We start from the raw sequence: 15,094 nt of genomic DNA, 5'->3' as shown, positions 1-15,094 counted from the left end.
GGAGTCTAAATGGCATATTGAGCGAAATATACCATGCATGGACATCAAGATCAGACCTTTACGTGACTTTTGGGTAGTAGGAGGTTAGATCTATGAGTTTGGGTTACAGATCTGACCTCAGATGGCTAGATGAGAAATTTGTTGGAGCCAACTCGCTGAGTCCATGAGATGACTCGATGAGTCGTAGCGGGTTTGACCGAGTAGCCTTAACCCAGTGTTGGCTCACCGAGTTGGGAGTCAACTTGGCGAGCTGAGTGAGTCCTTGATAGAGTTTAGTTGACAGGAGGGGACTCGATGAGTTGCAAGGATGCACTCGACGAGTAGGGTCAAATGTGGACTGTTGACTTGATTCGGACGAGTTCTGATAGCAGTTTAGTGGATGAGCCCTGGTGGGGTATGGACCCTTCGGTTTCTTGGGGCGTGATTCAGATCATTTAGCATGTTGGTTCGAGTGAGCGGTAACCGATTGTTGGATGCAGTCTTGTGAGAATCAGAGGATCAGTGAGTTGTCAGGGTTTGATATTCGAGGAGCGAATATCGTGGTGATCGCCTGAATAGGTGCCTTGGCGGCAGGTCAGGCCACTAGAGTATCCGGATATTGGGAAGGAGTTTTTTAGCGGCATAAGAATTGGTTTAGTTCTGGACTGGGGATTTTCTGTGTGATTTCAGGTGTCCATGGTGAAGGATATCAATTTAGCATGAGCTCCTTTTGATGGTGCTTTTCAGGTGATTAGCTTGGTCTATGTGGTTGAGGAGCGATTTCGAGGGCGAAATCTAATTCAAGTAGGGGAGAATTGTAACATCCGGAATTTCAGGCATATTATCGTGTGGGTTAATCTTGAAATTAAAGGAGAGACTCGACGAGTTGAGGGTCGAACTCGTCGAGTCGAGTCGGGTTTTCCCCGTGGATCTAATGAGTAGACTCGACGAGCCAGAGGAGGGACTCGCCGAGTAGGTGCTGGGTAGAGAAACCCTAATTTCCGGGGTTTGGGATCTATTTAAAGGCACTTAAGGCCTCTTATTGCGGATACCTTTCAGAAGAGAGAACCCTAAACGAGTCCTGAGTGCTTTGGACAAGAGAGAGCCACTTTGAGCTTCTTGGAGAATGATTTGCAAAGAAGAAGGAGGTTTCAAGATAAAGGGACCAGAGGAGGTTGTAGATCTGTGATTTACAACCTAAGAGCATCAGTTTGAGGTATCAAATTAGACCCCTTTTCTTCCCTAATTGAGTAGATCTTTGTTTTGAGGATTAGGGCTTGTATGATCTTCTTGGTGGGGTTTTGAATGCATCAAACCCCTCTTGTGATCTGGTAGCATAGATCTGGACCTGGTAAGGTCCAGAAAGTCAGAAAGTAAAAAGCCATTGTTGTTCATCCATGGGGATTTGAAGTTAGGAAGCTTTAATGGAGTCTAAATGGCATATTAAGCGAAATATGCCATGCATGGACATCAAGATCGGACCTTTACATGACTTTTGGGTAGTAGGAGGTTAGATCTATGAGTTTGGGTTACATCTGACCTCAAATGGCTAGATGAGAAATCTGTTGGAGCCAAATCGCCGAGACCATGAGATGACTCGACGAGTCGTAGCGGGTTTGACCGAGTAGCCTTAACCCAGTGTTGGCTCACCGAGTTCGGAGTCAACTTGGCGAGCTGAGTGAGTCCTTGATAGACTTTAGTTGATACGAGGGGACTCGACGAGTTGCAAGGATGCACTCGACGAGTAGGGTCAAATATGGACTGTTGACTTGATTCTGACTTCTGTTGACTTTGGGGTTTTGGTTAACATAAGTAATAGAGACCTTGGAGGGGTAAAATGGTCTTTTACCCACTTTAGAGAGTTAGAAAGAGAAAGAACCGTCTTCGATTATCTGAATCATGAAAAGACTTATGATAAGAGGTATTCATTCCTTGTGATAGGCGGAGGCTAGTTCGAGATTCTGGTGCGAGGCTATTTACTTGCTGCTTGTCAGGTGAGTATTCTCACTATACTTTACCTAGAGTGGTAATTAGAGTTGTGTGATAGAGTACCTTGTATGCTCTATATATATATATATATATATATATATATATATATATATATATATATATATATATATATGATGTGATACATTGCATTATTTCTATGTGATTTATGCTATGTATTGTTCAAAATTTACAGAGTTAGGGTCGGAAGGTCCACAGAGTTAGGACCAGAGGGTCCACAGATTTATAGCCTCGAGTGGCTAATATGTGATGTATGTGGTATTTTGGGGAACTCACTAAGCTTTGTGCTTACCGTGTTATGTGTTATGTGTTTCAGGTTTTTCAGGATCGCGGGACGGCAACAGCTTGATTGTACACACTAGTGAAAGAGTTACATTTTGAGGATCCTGGATTTTAATAGTGAAATTATGGAGTTTGAGTTGTAAACCTAATAAATGAGATTTTTGTGAAATACCTTATGAAAATTATGTGATTTAAAAATGAAAAAGTTGTTTGAAAATTTACGGTGTTACAAGTTGGTATCAGAGCCTTGATTTGAGGGATTCAGATGCTCCTTCGGGTAAATCTGGACTCAAACTGAGGATTTGAGAAAATTTTCAAAAGAAATGATTTTTTAAAAACGAGCAAGAGTTTCTAAGAGAACAACGAGAAGGATCAGTGTGTACAATCAGCCAGAGCCTGAACGATGATTTTCCAAAATACCCTTACTTTTGTGCTATGAGATATGTTATGAGATATTATGCATGCTAGAGATAGGCTTGGTATTTCATATTTTAGGACTAGAGTGGCCTGATTTGTGATGCCTTAGCCTAGGAGTTGTTGTTACCTGTGATGCACCTTCGAGTATGTGCTGAGTGAGAGTATCCAACAGGAATCCTTGTAGAGAGGGATATGAGTAGAGGAGTAATCTAGGAGAGATACCTAGATGAGCATTTGTGGAGCCTATCGAGAGAGTAGCGAGATACCCGCGAGGGGTAGAGTGGCAGAGTTTGGTGATATCTTTTTTTTTAGTATGAGTAGAGCAAGTGGAGTGATCACCTAGAGTGGGTTTTACGTGTTTGTTCGATGTCTGAATGTTGCTTGCTTCGTGCTTTGTGGAATTCCCGATGATGGGAGTCAGCTACCAAGTGAATGTGACAATATTCAGGAGGTAGATGACTGGCATCATAAGGAGTTTCTTAGCAGTTGATGGCGGAGAAGTGTGAGAACCTAGGAAGATCCTAGGAAGTGACCTTAGTCAGATGAGTATGCTGACGGAGTAGAGCATTTCGCTGGATGACAAGCACGCGTGTTGGGATTTGTGATTGAGAAGGTTGAGCAGCTACTTAGGGAATCTGGAATGGTCCGTGTAGAGAATATGGGTAGATGTGGTAGGTAGTATGGGCCCGTACTACTGAAAGCAGAGGACCCATACTCGATGCAGGGAGTATTCCGGAGGATCTAAGTGGCAGATCGAGAGGTGACGTCATGGTTCGAGTACCATGATTTGTAGCAGATTGAGAGGTGATGTCATGGTTCGAGTACCATGAATTGAGGAAGATTGAGAAGAGAGAACATGGTTCGAGTACCATGATTCGTAGTAAATTAAGAGGAGATAACATGGTACGGGTGCCATGATTCATCGCAGATCGAGAGGTGGTCACATGGTTTGAGTACCATGATATGTGGCAGTTAGTGCTTCTGGTTTTACCGGTTATTCCGTGGTGATTACCTAGCGTGAGAGCAGATGTGGAAGAGTATGGGGCCAGAAGGCCATAATGAACGAGTTTTAGTGGAGCATCCCTTGAGGGGGAAATTGAGTTGCCTCCGTAGGATTGTTGGTTATATACCAGTTGGAGTCGCAAGACTCAGGGATGAGTAGGGATGGTGCATTATGGAAGGATATGGTCTGGGCTGGGCGACCGGCCGATAGTGGAGATGTCACTTTCCGCAACCCGAGTGGTGTTGTTTCCGTTTCCTATGGGAGACGTAAGAGGTGTTGAGAGTTCTGTGTCTAAGTTAGGGGTGAGCCCTGTGGGATTGCACTATTGGCGATCTTCAATCAGAGTTTATGGCACTAAGTCTGCCGCAAGGTAAAAATATAGCTTGAACAAGTCGTCAATGGGGACTGAGATGGTCAAGGAACAAGAGACACCCTATTTGACTATAGTAGGGCATGTGTTAGCTGCAACGTCGGACAATCAAGAGGAGTATACCAAGGTGGTGGCTCTTATCGTCATTGATGAGTATCCAGAGTGGAAATATGGGTTCTGCTCTTATGATAAGTGATGTGATAGAGCGTTAGTTGAGGAGTCGAGGACGAAGAGAATGATAGTTCATTATTTCCAAACTAAGAGTCAGAGTTAATATTGGATAGTTGGGAGGTCCGGTGTTAGGAGGGTGTGAGTTTCTAAATGACTAGAGGCAGTCATGATAGGTAGTTCTGAGGATTTCATCTGAGATTGGGGGTATTTGGAGTTGTTTGACCTCTGTCGGGAGATCATCAAGCATTATGTAGCACCTTCCAAGAGTAGGTGCAATGTTATTGGTGGGAACAGTCTGTGGGATAGATTGTTGGTGCGCCAATTGGTGATGGTTCGAACCCAAAGTGGGGGAGAACTGGGTATTTTATTGAGGGAATCAGAGATTTGTTTAGAAGCGTTTTGGGGTCTGGATATAAAGACCTGCGGAACGGATTCATGAGACCAGGGTTATTGGTGATCGAGGCTAGGTGTAGAGCGAGATGATGAATGTTGTATGTGTTCAGAGAAGGATGAGAATCCCTACGGAAAGTGGCCGCAGGTCAGAGACCTTGTGGTGGCTAGGAACTCTGTGAGGTGGTGATAGTGAGTTCGAGGTGGTTGGCTCGTAAGATAGTTTCGTCGGTTGAGAATTTCTGGTTCAGCGTACGAGTTGTTATATGAACTTTAGGAACGGTAGAAGTCGATCGGGCAACCAATTCCAAATTCGGTTTGAATATTCTTGCATGGGTTTTGGGCAATAGAGGATGGTGTTTCGGATTGTCGTCAACATGTTCTGAGTCTTTGAGGATTCCTTCGTGTTTCGGTTGAGAGTTGGAATGCTCCAAAGTTGCGCGTTGTGTGAAATGAAGATTAGTTATGAGATTTTGAGGGAATGCATTGATGTATCTGTGTGTGATGCCGCAAGTGGGAGATCAGTCATTGAGGTAGGACATCGTGATGTTCGGTAATGGTGTTCCGAGGAGTCCGAGTATAATGCCCTAAATTCTGAATTATTTATAGAGTCTTGAGTTTGAGACGGCAAGTGGTGTATCAAGTATCTACGGTTCCAGTGGGAGCCCTTAGGGTGTTGACATCAAGAGGGATTATTTAAGAATGTGGATTATAGTAGGGAAAGGTGTATTGTTATGGCAGTTATTGTTAGATATAATGATGCATAATTTGGATGAGTGTGGGCACCTATCTATGTTAGTCCACAGATAATGAGTTAGTGGACGCAGGGTGGGGTTATCGTGAGAATGAGATTGCGGGGTTATAAGAGAGGGTGGTTGTGATACTACGGGGAGCCGTAGTACTCACTAGTTAGAGGAAGGTTGTTGTGATACTATGGGGAGCCGTAGTACTCACTAGTCAGAGGAAGGTTGTTGTGATGCTACGGGGAGCCATAATACTCACTAGTCAGAGGAAGGTTGTTGTGATGCTACGGGGAGCCGTAGTACTCACCAGTCAGTAGGAGGTTGTTGTGATGCTATGGAGAGCCACAGTACTCACTAGTCAGCGATAGGTTGTTATAAAGAAGTACTCTTTGATCAGAGGACAACGCATAAGAGTTTTAGGCTTGGGTAGCTCTAATAATTGACTTTTTTGAGAGCCTGGCGGTCGAACCAGGGGCGAGACGGGGGTCTCCATATTTGTTGGGAATCGTTAGATTCTGAATTGGGTTGTGGTTGTCGCAACATAACGGAATTGGAAAAAGTGGTATTCGTACGGGGTTGCGAATCATGAGTCATGAATTGGGTGCTTCATTGGGACGAGTGGTTCCAATTCTGAGTCGGGCCAGACTCTCGGTTTTGAGTTTGGCTCTAGTAGTGCATTGAGTAGGCGAAATGAGACGTCGAATTCTGAGATGGGTCCCATTTTGAGGAGTATTGTTGGTTATCCGATGTTTTAGACCGAAGTGGGTCAGTTCGTTGGTGCGGGAGGTACCGCGAAGCACATGTATCTAGGGAGTAGTGTTCGACAGAGGTCGAGGGTGAAACTATTTAGTGGGATTGTGGTATCCGTTGGGGTAAAGAGAACTTCATGACTTGTGTGTCTCTGGGCCGAGATAGTTGTTGTGAGAAGAAAGTCAGTGAGGCATTTCGGGATATGCTATGGTGACCTTTGGAGGTTCAACTATGGGGTTAGGAGTTGTCCTGGTGCTCAGTATTAAAAAGGGATATGAGGAACAAAGTTGGGGCTTATGCTTGTGATGTATGAGGACACTCCTGAGTGAGCATGGTTATTCTCTTATGTCTGAGGGAAGAGTGTTGAGGATTGCTTGTTCAGACGAGTTCTGATAGCAATTTAGTGGATGATCCCTGGTGGGGTATGGACCCTTCCGTTTCTTGGGGCGTGATTAAGATCATTTAGCATGTTGGTTCGAGTGAGCGGTAACCGATTGTTGGATTCGGTCTTGTGAGAATCAGAGGAACAGTGAGTTTTCAGGGTTTGATATTCGAGGAGCGAATATCGTGGTGATCGCCTGAATAGGCGGCTTGGCGGCGGGTCAGGTCACTAGAGTTTCCGGATATTGGGAAGGAGTTTTTTAGCGGCAGAAGAATTGGTTTAGTTCTGGACTGGGGATTTTCTGTGTGGTTTCAGATGTCCATGGTGAAGGATATCAGATTAGCATGAACTCCGTTCGATGGTGCTTTTCAGGTGATTAGCTTGGTCTATGTGGTTGAGGAGCGATTTCGAGGGCGAAATCTAATTCAAGTGGGGGAGAATTGTAACATTCGAAATTTCAGAGATATTATCGTGTGGGTTAATCTTGAAATTAAAGGAGAGAATCTACGAGTTGAGGGTTGAACCCGTCGAGTCGATTCGGGTTTTCCCCGTGGATTTAATGAGTAGACTCGACGAGTCAGAGGAGGGACTCGCTGAGTAGGTTCTGGGCAAGGAAACCCTAATTTCCGGGGTTCGGGACCTATTTAATGGCACTTAAGGCCTCTTAATACTGCTACCTTTCAGAAGAGAGAACCCTAAACGAGTCCTGAGTGCTTTGGACAAGAGAGAGAGCCACTTTGAGCTTCTTGGAGAATGGTTTGCAAAGAAGAAGGAGGTTTCAAGATAAAGGGACCAGAGGAGGTTGTAGATCTGTGACTTACAACCTAAGAGCATCAGTTTGAGGTATCAAAATCCAGAAAGTCAGAAAGTAAAAAGCCATTGTTGTTCATCCATGGGGATTTGAAGTTAGGAAGCTTTAATGGAGTCTAAATGGCATATTGAGCGAAATATGCCATGCATGGACATCAAGATCGGACCTTTACATGACTTTTGGGTAGTAGGAGGTTAGATCTATGAGTTTGGGTTACAAATCTGACCTCAGATGGCTAGATGAGAAATCTGTTGAAGCCAACTCGCCGACTCCATGAGATGACTCGACGAGTCGTAGCGGGTTTGAACGAGTATCCTTAACCCAGTGTTGGCTCATCGAGTTGGGATTTAGCTTTGCGAGCTGAGTGAGTCCTTGATAGAGTTTAGTTGATACGAGGGGACTCGACGAGTCGCAAGGATGCACTCGACGAGTAGGGTCAAATGTGGACTGTTGACTTGATTCTGACTTATGTTGACTTTGGGGTTTTGGTCAACATAAGTAATAGAGACCTTGGAGGCGTAAAATGGTCTTTTACCCACTTTAGAGAGTTAGAAAGAGAAAGAACTGTCTTCGATTATCTGAATTGTAAAAAGAGTTATGATAAGAGGTATTCATTCCTTGTGATAGGCGGAGGCTAGTTCGAGATTCTGGTGCAAGGCTATTTACTTGTTGCTTGTCAGGTGAGTATTCTCACTATACTTTACCTAGAGTGGTAATTAGAGTTGTGTGGCAGAGTACCTTGTATTCTATATATATGATGTGATACACTGCATTATTTCTATGTGATTTATGCTATGTATTGTTCAGAATTTATAGTGTTAGGGCCGGAAGGTCCACAGAGTTATAGCCTCGAGTGGCTAATATGTGTTGTATGTGGTATTTTGGGGAACTCTCTAAGCTTTGTGCTTACCGCGTTATTTTTTATGTGTTTCAGGTTTTTTAGGATCGTGGGACGACAATGGCTTGATTGTACACACCGGTGAAAGAGTTACATTTTGAGGATCCTGGATTTTAATAGTGCAATTATGGAGTTTGATTTGTAAACCTAATAAATGAGATTTTTGTGAAATACCTTATGAAAATTATGTGATTTAAAATAAAAAGTTGTTTGAAAATTTACGGTGTTACACCGTGGTAGTTGGATATAAGACCATGTGAGGGAGCCCATGGCATTCCTATAAAGACCATCTGGGGGACCCCATGACATGATGGTATAAGACCCTAGGGTAGCCCACGACATCCTTATATGTTTATGTATGTGTTATGTAGTATGATAGATACTTTTGTGATATATGATATGCTAGTTGATTATGTATGTTATTGTATGTAAGACCCTAGGGGAGTCTGTGGCAGTTGGATATAAGACCATGTGGGGGAGCCCATGACATTCCTAGGTAAAGACCATGGGGGAGCCCATGGCATGAAGGTATAAGACCCTGGGGGAGCCCACGACATCCTTATATTTTAGTATGCATGGCTTATGTGATATATGCAGATTTTATAGCTAATATGGTATGTGTTATGTGGGTTGTGTGTGGGGTATGCTCTGGGGGGACTCACTAAGCTTTGTGCTTACGGTTTACAGTTTTGGTTTCAAGTATCATCGATTTGGAAAAGAATGGCTCATCGCAGTGCACACACCTATGATTTCCGCAATGAATGATTTTGGGATGAACTCTGATAAATGTTTTACTTAATGATGATTGGAATGTTTGAAATAAATGGTATCAATATTTTAGCTACATTAAAAATGAAATTTTTACCCTTGATTTTTGGGTCGTTACACTCATCCTTGTATGTCCTCTTTGTTAAGCCAAAACGAACTTGCTTTGTCCCATTTAATTTATTCCCATTGTCAAGCCAATGAAGTGTGTATGGTTTAGGGTGGGTTGTTGTAACTAAACCCAACTTCATAATCATCTCACTTGAAGCCACATTACCACCATCGATGATCAAACTACATCATTGGTTATTCACACAACATTTAATATGAAAATGTTGATCCTCTGATCACTATCAACATGAAGCACTTGAGTTTGTAAAGTCCTAAGGACCAACATCGTTTCGTTCTTTGGTGCCTCATAATTTTCTTCCTCCTCTTCTCCTTCACAAACTTCCTTAGAAACAAAAGTGTCATGTAAACCCAATTCTTCTTCCAATAACTCATCCCGGATCATAACAACTTCTCTAAGCGTCACTACCCTTCTTTTCGGACACATGATCTGATTGTGTCCAAACCTTTGACCAATGAACCTTAGAAGGACTCGTTTCTTTGTTCGCATTGCTTGTCTTTGGAGCTGCAACGGAACTGTTCGTAATAGGAGTAGCTGGCATTTTCACATATGCTTCTGACTTCACCCAAGGCTTGGGTTTATCCGTCACTCCACTAGACCCCCCCCCCATAAACTTAGCCTTACCTTGCGATTCTGCCTTCAAACTGACACTACAAAGCGCGTCAAAATCAAAACAAAGATAAAGTTCCACAATACCTGTTATGTTGTGATTCAACCCACTAGTAAAGTCTGTCATCTTTTGCTCTCCAGACTCCTCAACACCCCTAGAAACGTTAACTTCTTGAACTCATTGATGTATTCGCCCACACTTAGCTTTCTTTGCTTCAAGTACGTCATCTTCTTATAAATGGTCGATTGATGATGAGCAGTAACATATCTTTTTTTTGAAGTTTCTGCTTCAAATATTCCCAAGAAGTGATCTTTTCCTTACCCTCACGAGCCCGTCTATTCTTCAAGCCTTCATACCATAGTGATGCTCCTCCACTCAACTTAAGAATTGCATACTTACAACACTTATCATCATCCAACTCCTTAAACTCAAATATTTGTTCGATCTTTCTTTCCTAATCCAAGTAAACCTCGGGATCAGCACCACCAACAAACTCAGGTAACTCGTTGACCTTGACATCATCAGCAACCCTAAATTGTCTACGCCAAGGCTGCCGCCTTTCTCCACTTTTTTACAAACCACGCATGACTTCATGTAAGACATTAATGAAAGTTGGATCATCAACATTCATGGCTTCTTGATATGACTTCCAAACTCCAATAAAAAGATCTATCAATCGAACAAAATCGAACACACACGTCAAGAAAATCGAAATCTGACGGTCTGATACCACTTATGATGCATTTATGGAGGGATTGATTTCAATAACTTAGAAAGAAGTGTAATATTTAATATTAAATTTTAAGAACGAGAGAACAAACAAGTAACTTGCGCAACAATAAATCAAGAAAAGATATGATGTGTGTTAAACAAACTAGTTTTAATCCTACTAACTTAAACACAAAGACAAACACACGAAAGGCAGTGTACCTGTCGTTTAGCAGTTTAGTTTAGGTAAGTAGGGTATCGAACACAGGGAACGATAAACAATTAAAATAAATGCTAATATTATCTAAATAAAACAAGTAATAAAAGATGAGGTTTATATACTTTTGCAAAACTAGAAACTTAAATAATCAATTAACACTCCAACAAAGACAATTACCAACTAAGAAGAATAAGAAAGGACAACTAGATTCAATGATAAAAGAGACTTCTGTTCAGATTTGATTCACTTATTCCTATGGTTGATTTTGTGGCAAGTGTAATGGATTAATATGTCATTGGTTACCGATTCCTAATGTGATTGGGTTCATGTTCACTATTACCAATCCTTTAGTAGACAAGTTAATTCAAACAGTGTCCAGTTGATTAAACTAACAAGTTTCCTAGTATTCAGTTCGTATCAAGTAAGACTTGTAATAATAGCTAATCAAATTTGTTCAATTCAATCAACTCATATGTGATTGTTCATCACACATGCTCACACATTGATTTACATATTTTCTAGTTAACCCTAGTTTCATGCTCACTATTCCTAGGCATACAATCTTGTATTCACAAAACTATATGAATCAAGTAATCTAGAAGATGTTCATGCAACTCAATAACTTACTTATTAACAGAAAACATTTATCATCAATACATGAGGATCTTTAACAAGCTTAACAAGATGAATAACCAAATTAATATTAATCTAACCACTCAATCAAACCGTGTTCATAAGATTACCTCATCCAAACAGAATTAAAAAGCTTTTAGCTCATATCTACAGCAAGTGATAATCTAAAATCAAAATCTAATGATTCAAACATGGTTCAAAACAAAGATTAAGAAAAGAAGAATGATTATTTGCCTTTGATTCTCTTCTAAATTGTCTCTTATGTTGTAATCTCGAAAACTGAAGCTTCAAGAACCCTTCTGGTCTTTAATAATCGCAGCTAGCCTCTAGGAAGTGTTCAGGTTCGAATGAGAAGTGTTTCTATATATAAATTCTAAAAACAGGGCCAACTCGACGAGTTTTCACCACAAACTCGTCAAGTTTTTTTGATAATCCGCGTATACAGCGTGTACGGCAAGGCATCTTCGAATCGAGAACATTCTGACCAACTCGTCGAGTTCTCTTAGAATCAACATTTTCTCAAAACACGAAAGTCATCCGAAATTGTGTTTAGTTTTCAGAACATTTTGAATCTCATCAATTGGAGTTACGGTTCATGAGATATGGCCAAAACACTGACGAGGGGTCAAGCTGTCCAGCAACATCCTTCTTTCTTCAGTCTTCAATCTCCAAGCTTCCAATCACTCAATCCTCTTCCTTTTTCACATGAGCATGTCTTTTATTGCTGAAATTGAAATATTAAGCTAATTAAGTACCTTTTGTCCATAAAATGATATAAAATAAACAATAATTAATAAGATAATGAATGATTTCTATGACTAAATAAGCTCATATCAAGATAGTATGATAAACAATCTAGAACTATAGATTGAGTATCGATGAAAACAAATAAAGACCTATTGATTTGATTTCTAACCAACCTAGAAAACGCGATCTAGAATTGATCAAGAACAAGTAAGCAACTCAAAAGAACAAGGTTCTTTATTTGATGATCAACAAGCAAAAACATCTATGAAAAAGGTTCAACTAAGGGGCTTTATATAGCCTTACAAACTTAATAAAATAAGGCAACTAAAAATATAAAGGAAACTTCAAAATAAAAGAAAACTGCTTTGGAAAGGCTAATTCACGTCATAATGCCCCTCTAGAATCTTCTAGCCAACTTACGTAAGAAACCATGCAACCTCATATATACGTGACTTCTAACCACTTGCCCTTTCGCATTCAACACTTTCACATCCAATGCCTTCACATCCAAAAGCCAAAACTAACCATTCGCAGTCACCTTCCCAAGCTTCGCATTCGTAATGACTCTTCCTGGTTTCATATCCATTACTTAACACTTGCGATGGGTTGCGATCGTTCACATCCATTCACACCCGGTCGCATCCAACATTTTACTTAAACTGTGAAAGGTTGTGATTCACATTTGCATCAATAACAATCACTATGAATATTGTATGTAGATAGTCCCTCTTAAAAGGACATTATCTATAAATATAACAAATAACAAACAACCTATGAATGTATGAAGCATAATTTTTTTTGAAAAAATAAACAATTCGTTGAAAAAACATTAGAAAATTTAAATAAACAATTCAATTTAAGAACAAAAATATTTTACCACATATCTAATTGCCACAAAATAGAATTAGAAACAGTCCATAACATCAGTTTTGACGTTGGTGTAACTGTGAGAGTTTTTCATCCCAAAATTATACAAATAAACATGTAAGTTGATAAAGTTTTCTTCATGATTGTTGTATGAGACTCATTTAGAAGTTGTTATAAAATAATACAATCATGGATTTTGGTTGTCAGTTTGAATTGGAATACACATGTTTATATGGTCGATGTGTGTCCGAAATATGTGTCAGGGGTACGTAATCAATCCGTAATATCAGTCCTATATATACGATTTTGAATATAGTGGTTCAGAATTGACTATGTTATTCCGGAATATGGCCACAAATCGAATCCCTACCTACCACATCAGTCTCGAATGCATAATAGTTCTATGAAGTACCCTATTCCAAAAAAAAATAGTCATTTTTATTAAAATGATATTTTATAACAGAAAGCTTCATTTCCCATTTAAATATTTTGTTATTAACAAGTGTTGATTTAAAAGAAAAATAAATTTGAAAGTTGAAATGGCCAAATGGGATAGCGTATGACAAATTGGTATATGTTGGGAAGGGAAGAAGGGGTCAGTCCTGATCCGGTCAAAATTAAGCTCTGAAATGGAAAAACAGCTGTGCCTCTGCCTGTGACTTTGACTTTCCAACTCCTCTTCCAATCAAGAACAACAGCTGCACCTCTCTTCGTAGTAGATCTGGTGTACGTCCTCCGAACTGGTGACATCTCTATCCCTATTTCCATTTCAATCGATTTTCTTCTAAATCGATGTAAATTCTAGTTCAGGTTAGCAATTTATTTAGGGTTTTTCACTATGATCGTGTTAAATCATATTTAGGGATCTCCCTGATCTGGAGTTCCATTTGCTCTTTAGCTGATCGGTTATAATCTTTGTACTTTTTTGTTGAAAAATGGGTTCGATTCGTAATACAGTGTACTATTGTTGTGTGTGGAATGGGGGAAAAGTTTTGTATTCATACAACTGTGAGGGAGATCACGAGATTGAAAATTTGGCTGCTTTATGTTTGGAAAAAGCTCCTTCTCATCACAAATGGTACTTTCAGACCATGTTCAAGAAAACTTTCGGGTTCCTAATGGAAGATGGGTATGTCTATTTTGCGATAATAGATTCGACTCTTGGTAACCCTGGAAACCTCGATTTCTTAGAACATCTTAGAGACGAGTTCAAGAAAGTTGCTAAAAAGGGATCAAATCTAAGCTTTACAAATCTGAATAATTCAGTCGTTTTGCAAGAACAGTTAGTCCCAATCATTCGTCGATTAATTGCCTCGTTAGAACATGTAACAGAGACGACATCACCTTACAACGAAGGTCTCTCTCCTTCCCCTATAAGCAATGATAACAATGGTAATCATGATAATGGGATTTCTACAAAAGCCCCTTTATTGGGAAAATCCAGCAAACAAGAGAAGAGAAAGATGAGGGATCATGTGATTACAGTGAGAGAAAATGGGGTGGGGGAGGATCACCGGAAGTCTGCAGATAAAGGGGGCACAAAGCCGGATTTAGCAAGTTTGGATTCTAGTAATGAAGTTGGATCTATGACAGGTGTCTCTTTGACAAAAGAAGTAAGTTCAATGGGTAGATCGAATACTCAAAACATAAGAAATAAATGGTGTCGTCAAGTTCGTATTGTTCTTGCCATTGATGTTGCAGTTTGTTTGATTTTGTTTGTTGTTTGGATAGTTGTGTGTCGGGGTACTGAGTGTATTCGTTAAGGAAATTCGCATTCGCGCGTATTTCTTCTTTAAAATTTGAATTCCGTTGCGCATAGTATATGGAAGCTGCACGTAATTCCCGATTTGAGATTCAAATTTTTACAAGGTATGGGGTTCTTCATTATTGTTCATAACATCTTTGTTGTTTGAATATTTTTGTACATTTTTTTTGAACATCTATTTATTTAATGTACATTATCTTGTTGCCATGAAATCTAAAAGCTGTTTGATGGATCCTTGACTCTTATGTAAGTCTCTTGTTACAACAATATGAGGAGTCTATGGAAAGAGGCATGCAAAATGCGTTGTTGTAATTATAAATATTTGTTTCTAGAAGGGATAGGTACACCCTTCTAATACATGTGATGGACTTGTGTATACATCATGATCTTTGGGTCAGACATTTTTTTCGTTGTTAATGTATGAAAACCAGGTTGCTTATACCAAG

At 40.2% G+C, this 15,094-nt stretch overlaps 1 protein-coding gene and 1 pseudogene across 1 annotated transcript; one reads left to right on the top strand and one right to left on the bottom strand.

Moving 5' to 3' along the window:
- LOC145099329 (vacuole membrane protein KMS1-like) overlaps positions 1 to 9,834 on the bottom strand; it is a 29,113-nt pseudogene extending 19,279 nt beyond the window's left edge.
- A 3,610-nt stretch (positions 9,835 to 13,444) lies between these two features.
- LOC145096996 (phytolongin Phyl1.1-like) lies at positions 13,445 to 14,880 on the top strand. The gene has a single exon (XM_079034430.1). It carries the CDS (start codon positions 13,819 to 13,821, stop codon positions 14,644 to 14,646), a length of 828 nt encoding a protein of 275 aa, XP_078890556.1. The 5' UTR covers positions 13,445 to 13,818; the 3' UTR covers positions 14,647 to 14,880.
- Positions 14,881 to 15,094: the final 214 nt, after the last annotated feature.

The sequence above is a fragment of the Lactuca serriola genome, chromosome 4 (genome assembly GCF_051521515.1).
Source record: "Lactuca serriola cultivar US96UC23 chromosome 4, Lser_US96UC23_V15, whole genome shotgun sequence".
In the NCBI taxonomy this organism is placed as follows: domain Eukaryota; kingdom Viridiplantae; phylum Streptophyta; class Magnoliopsida; order Asterales; family Asteraceae; genus Lactuca; species Lactuca serriola.
Note: the sequence above shows the minus strand (reverse complement) of the source record. Positions and strands in the feature narration are given on the sequence as shown.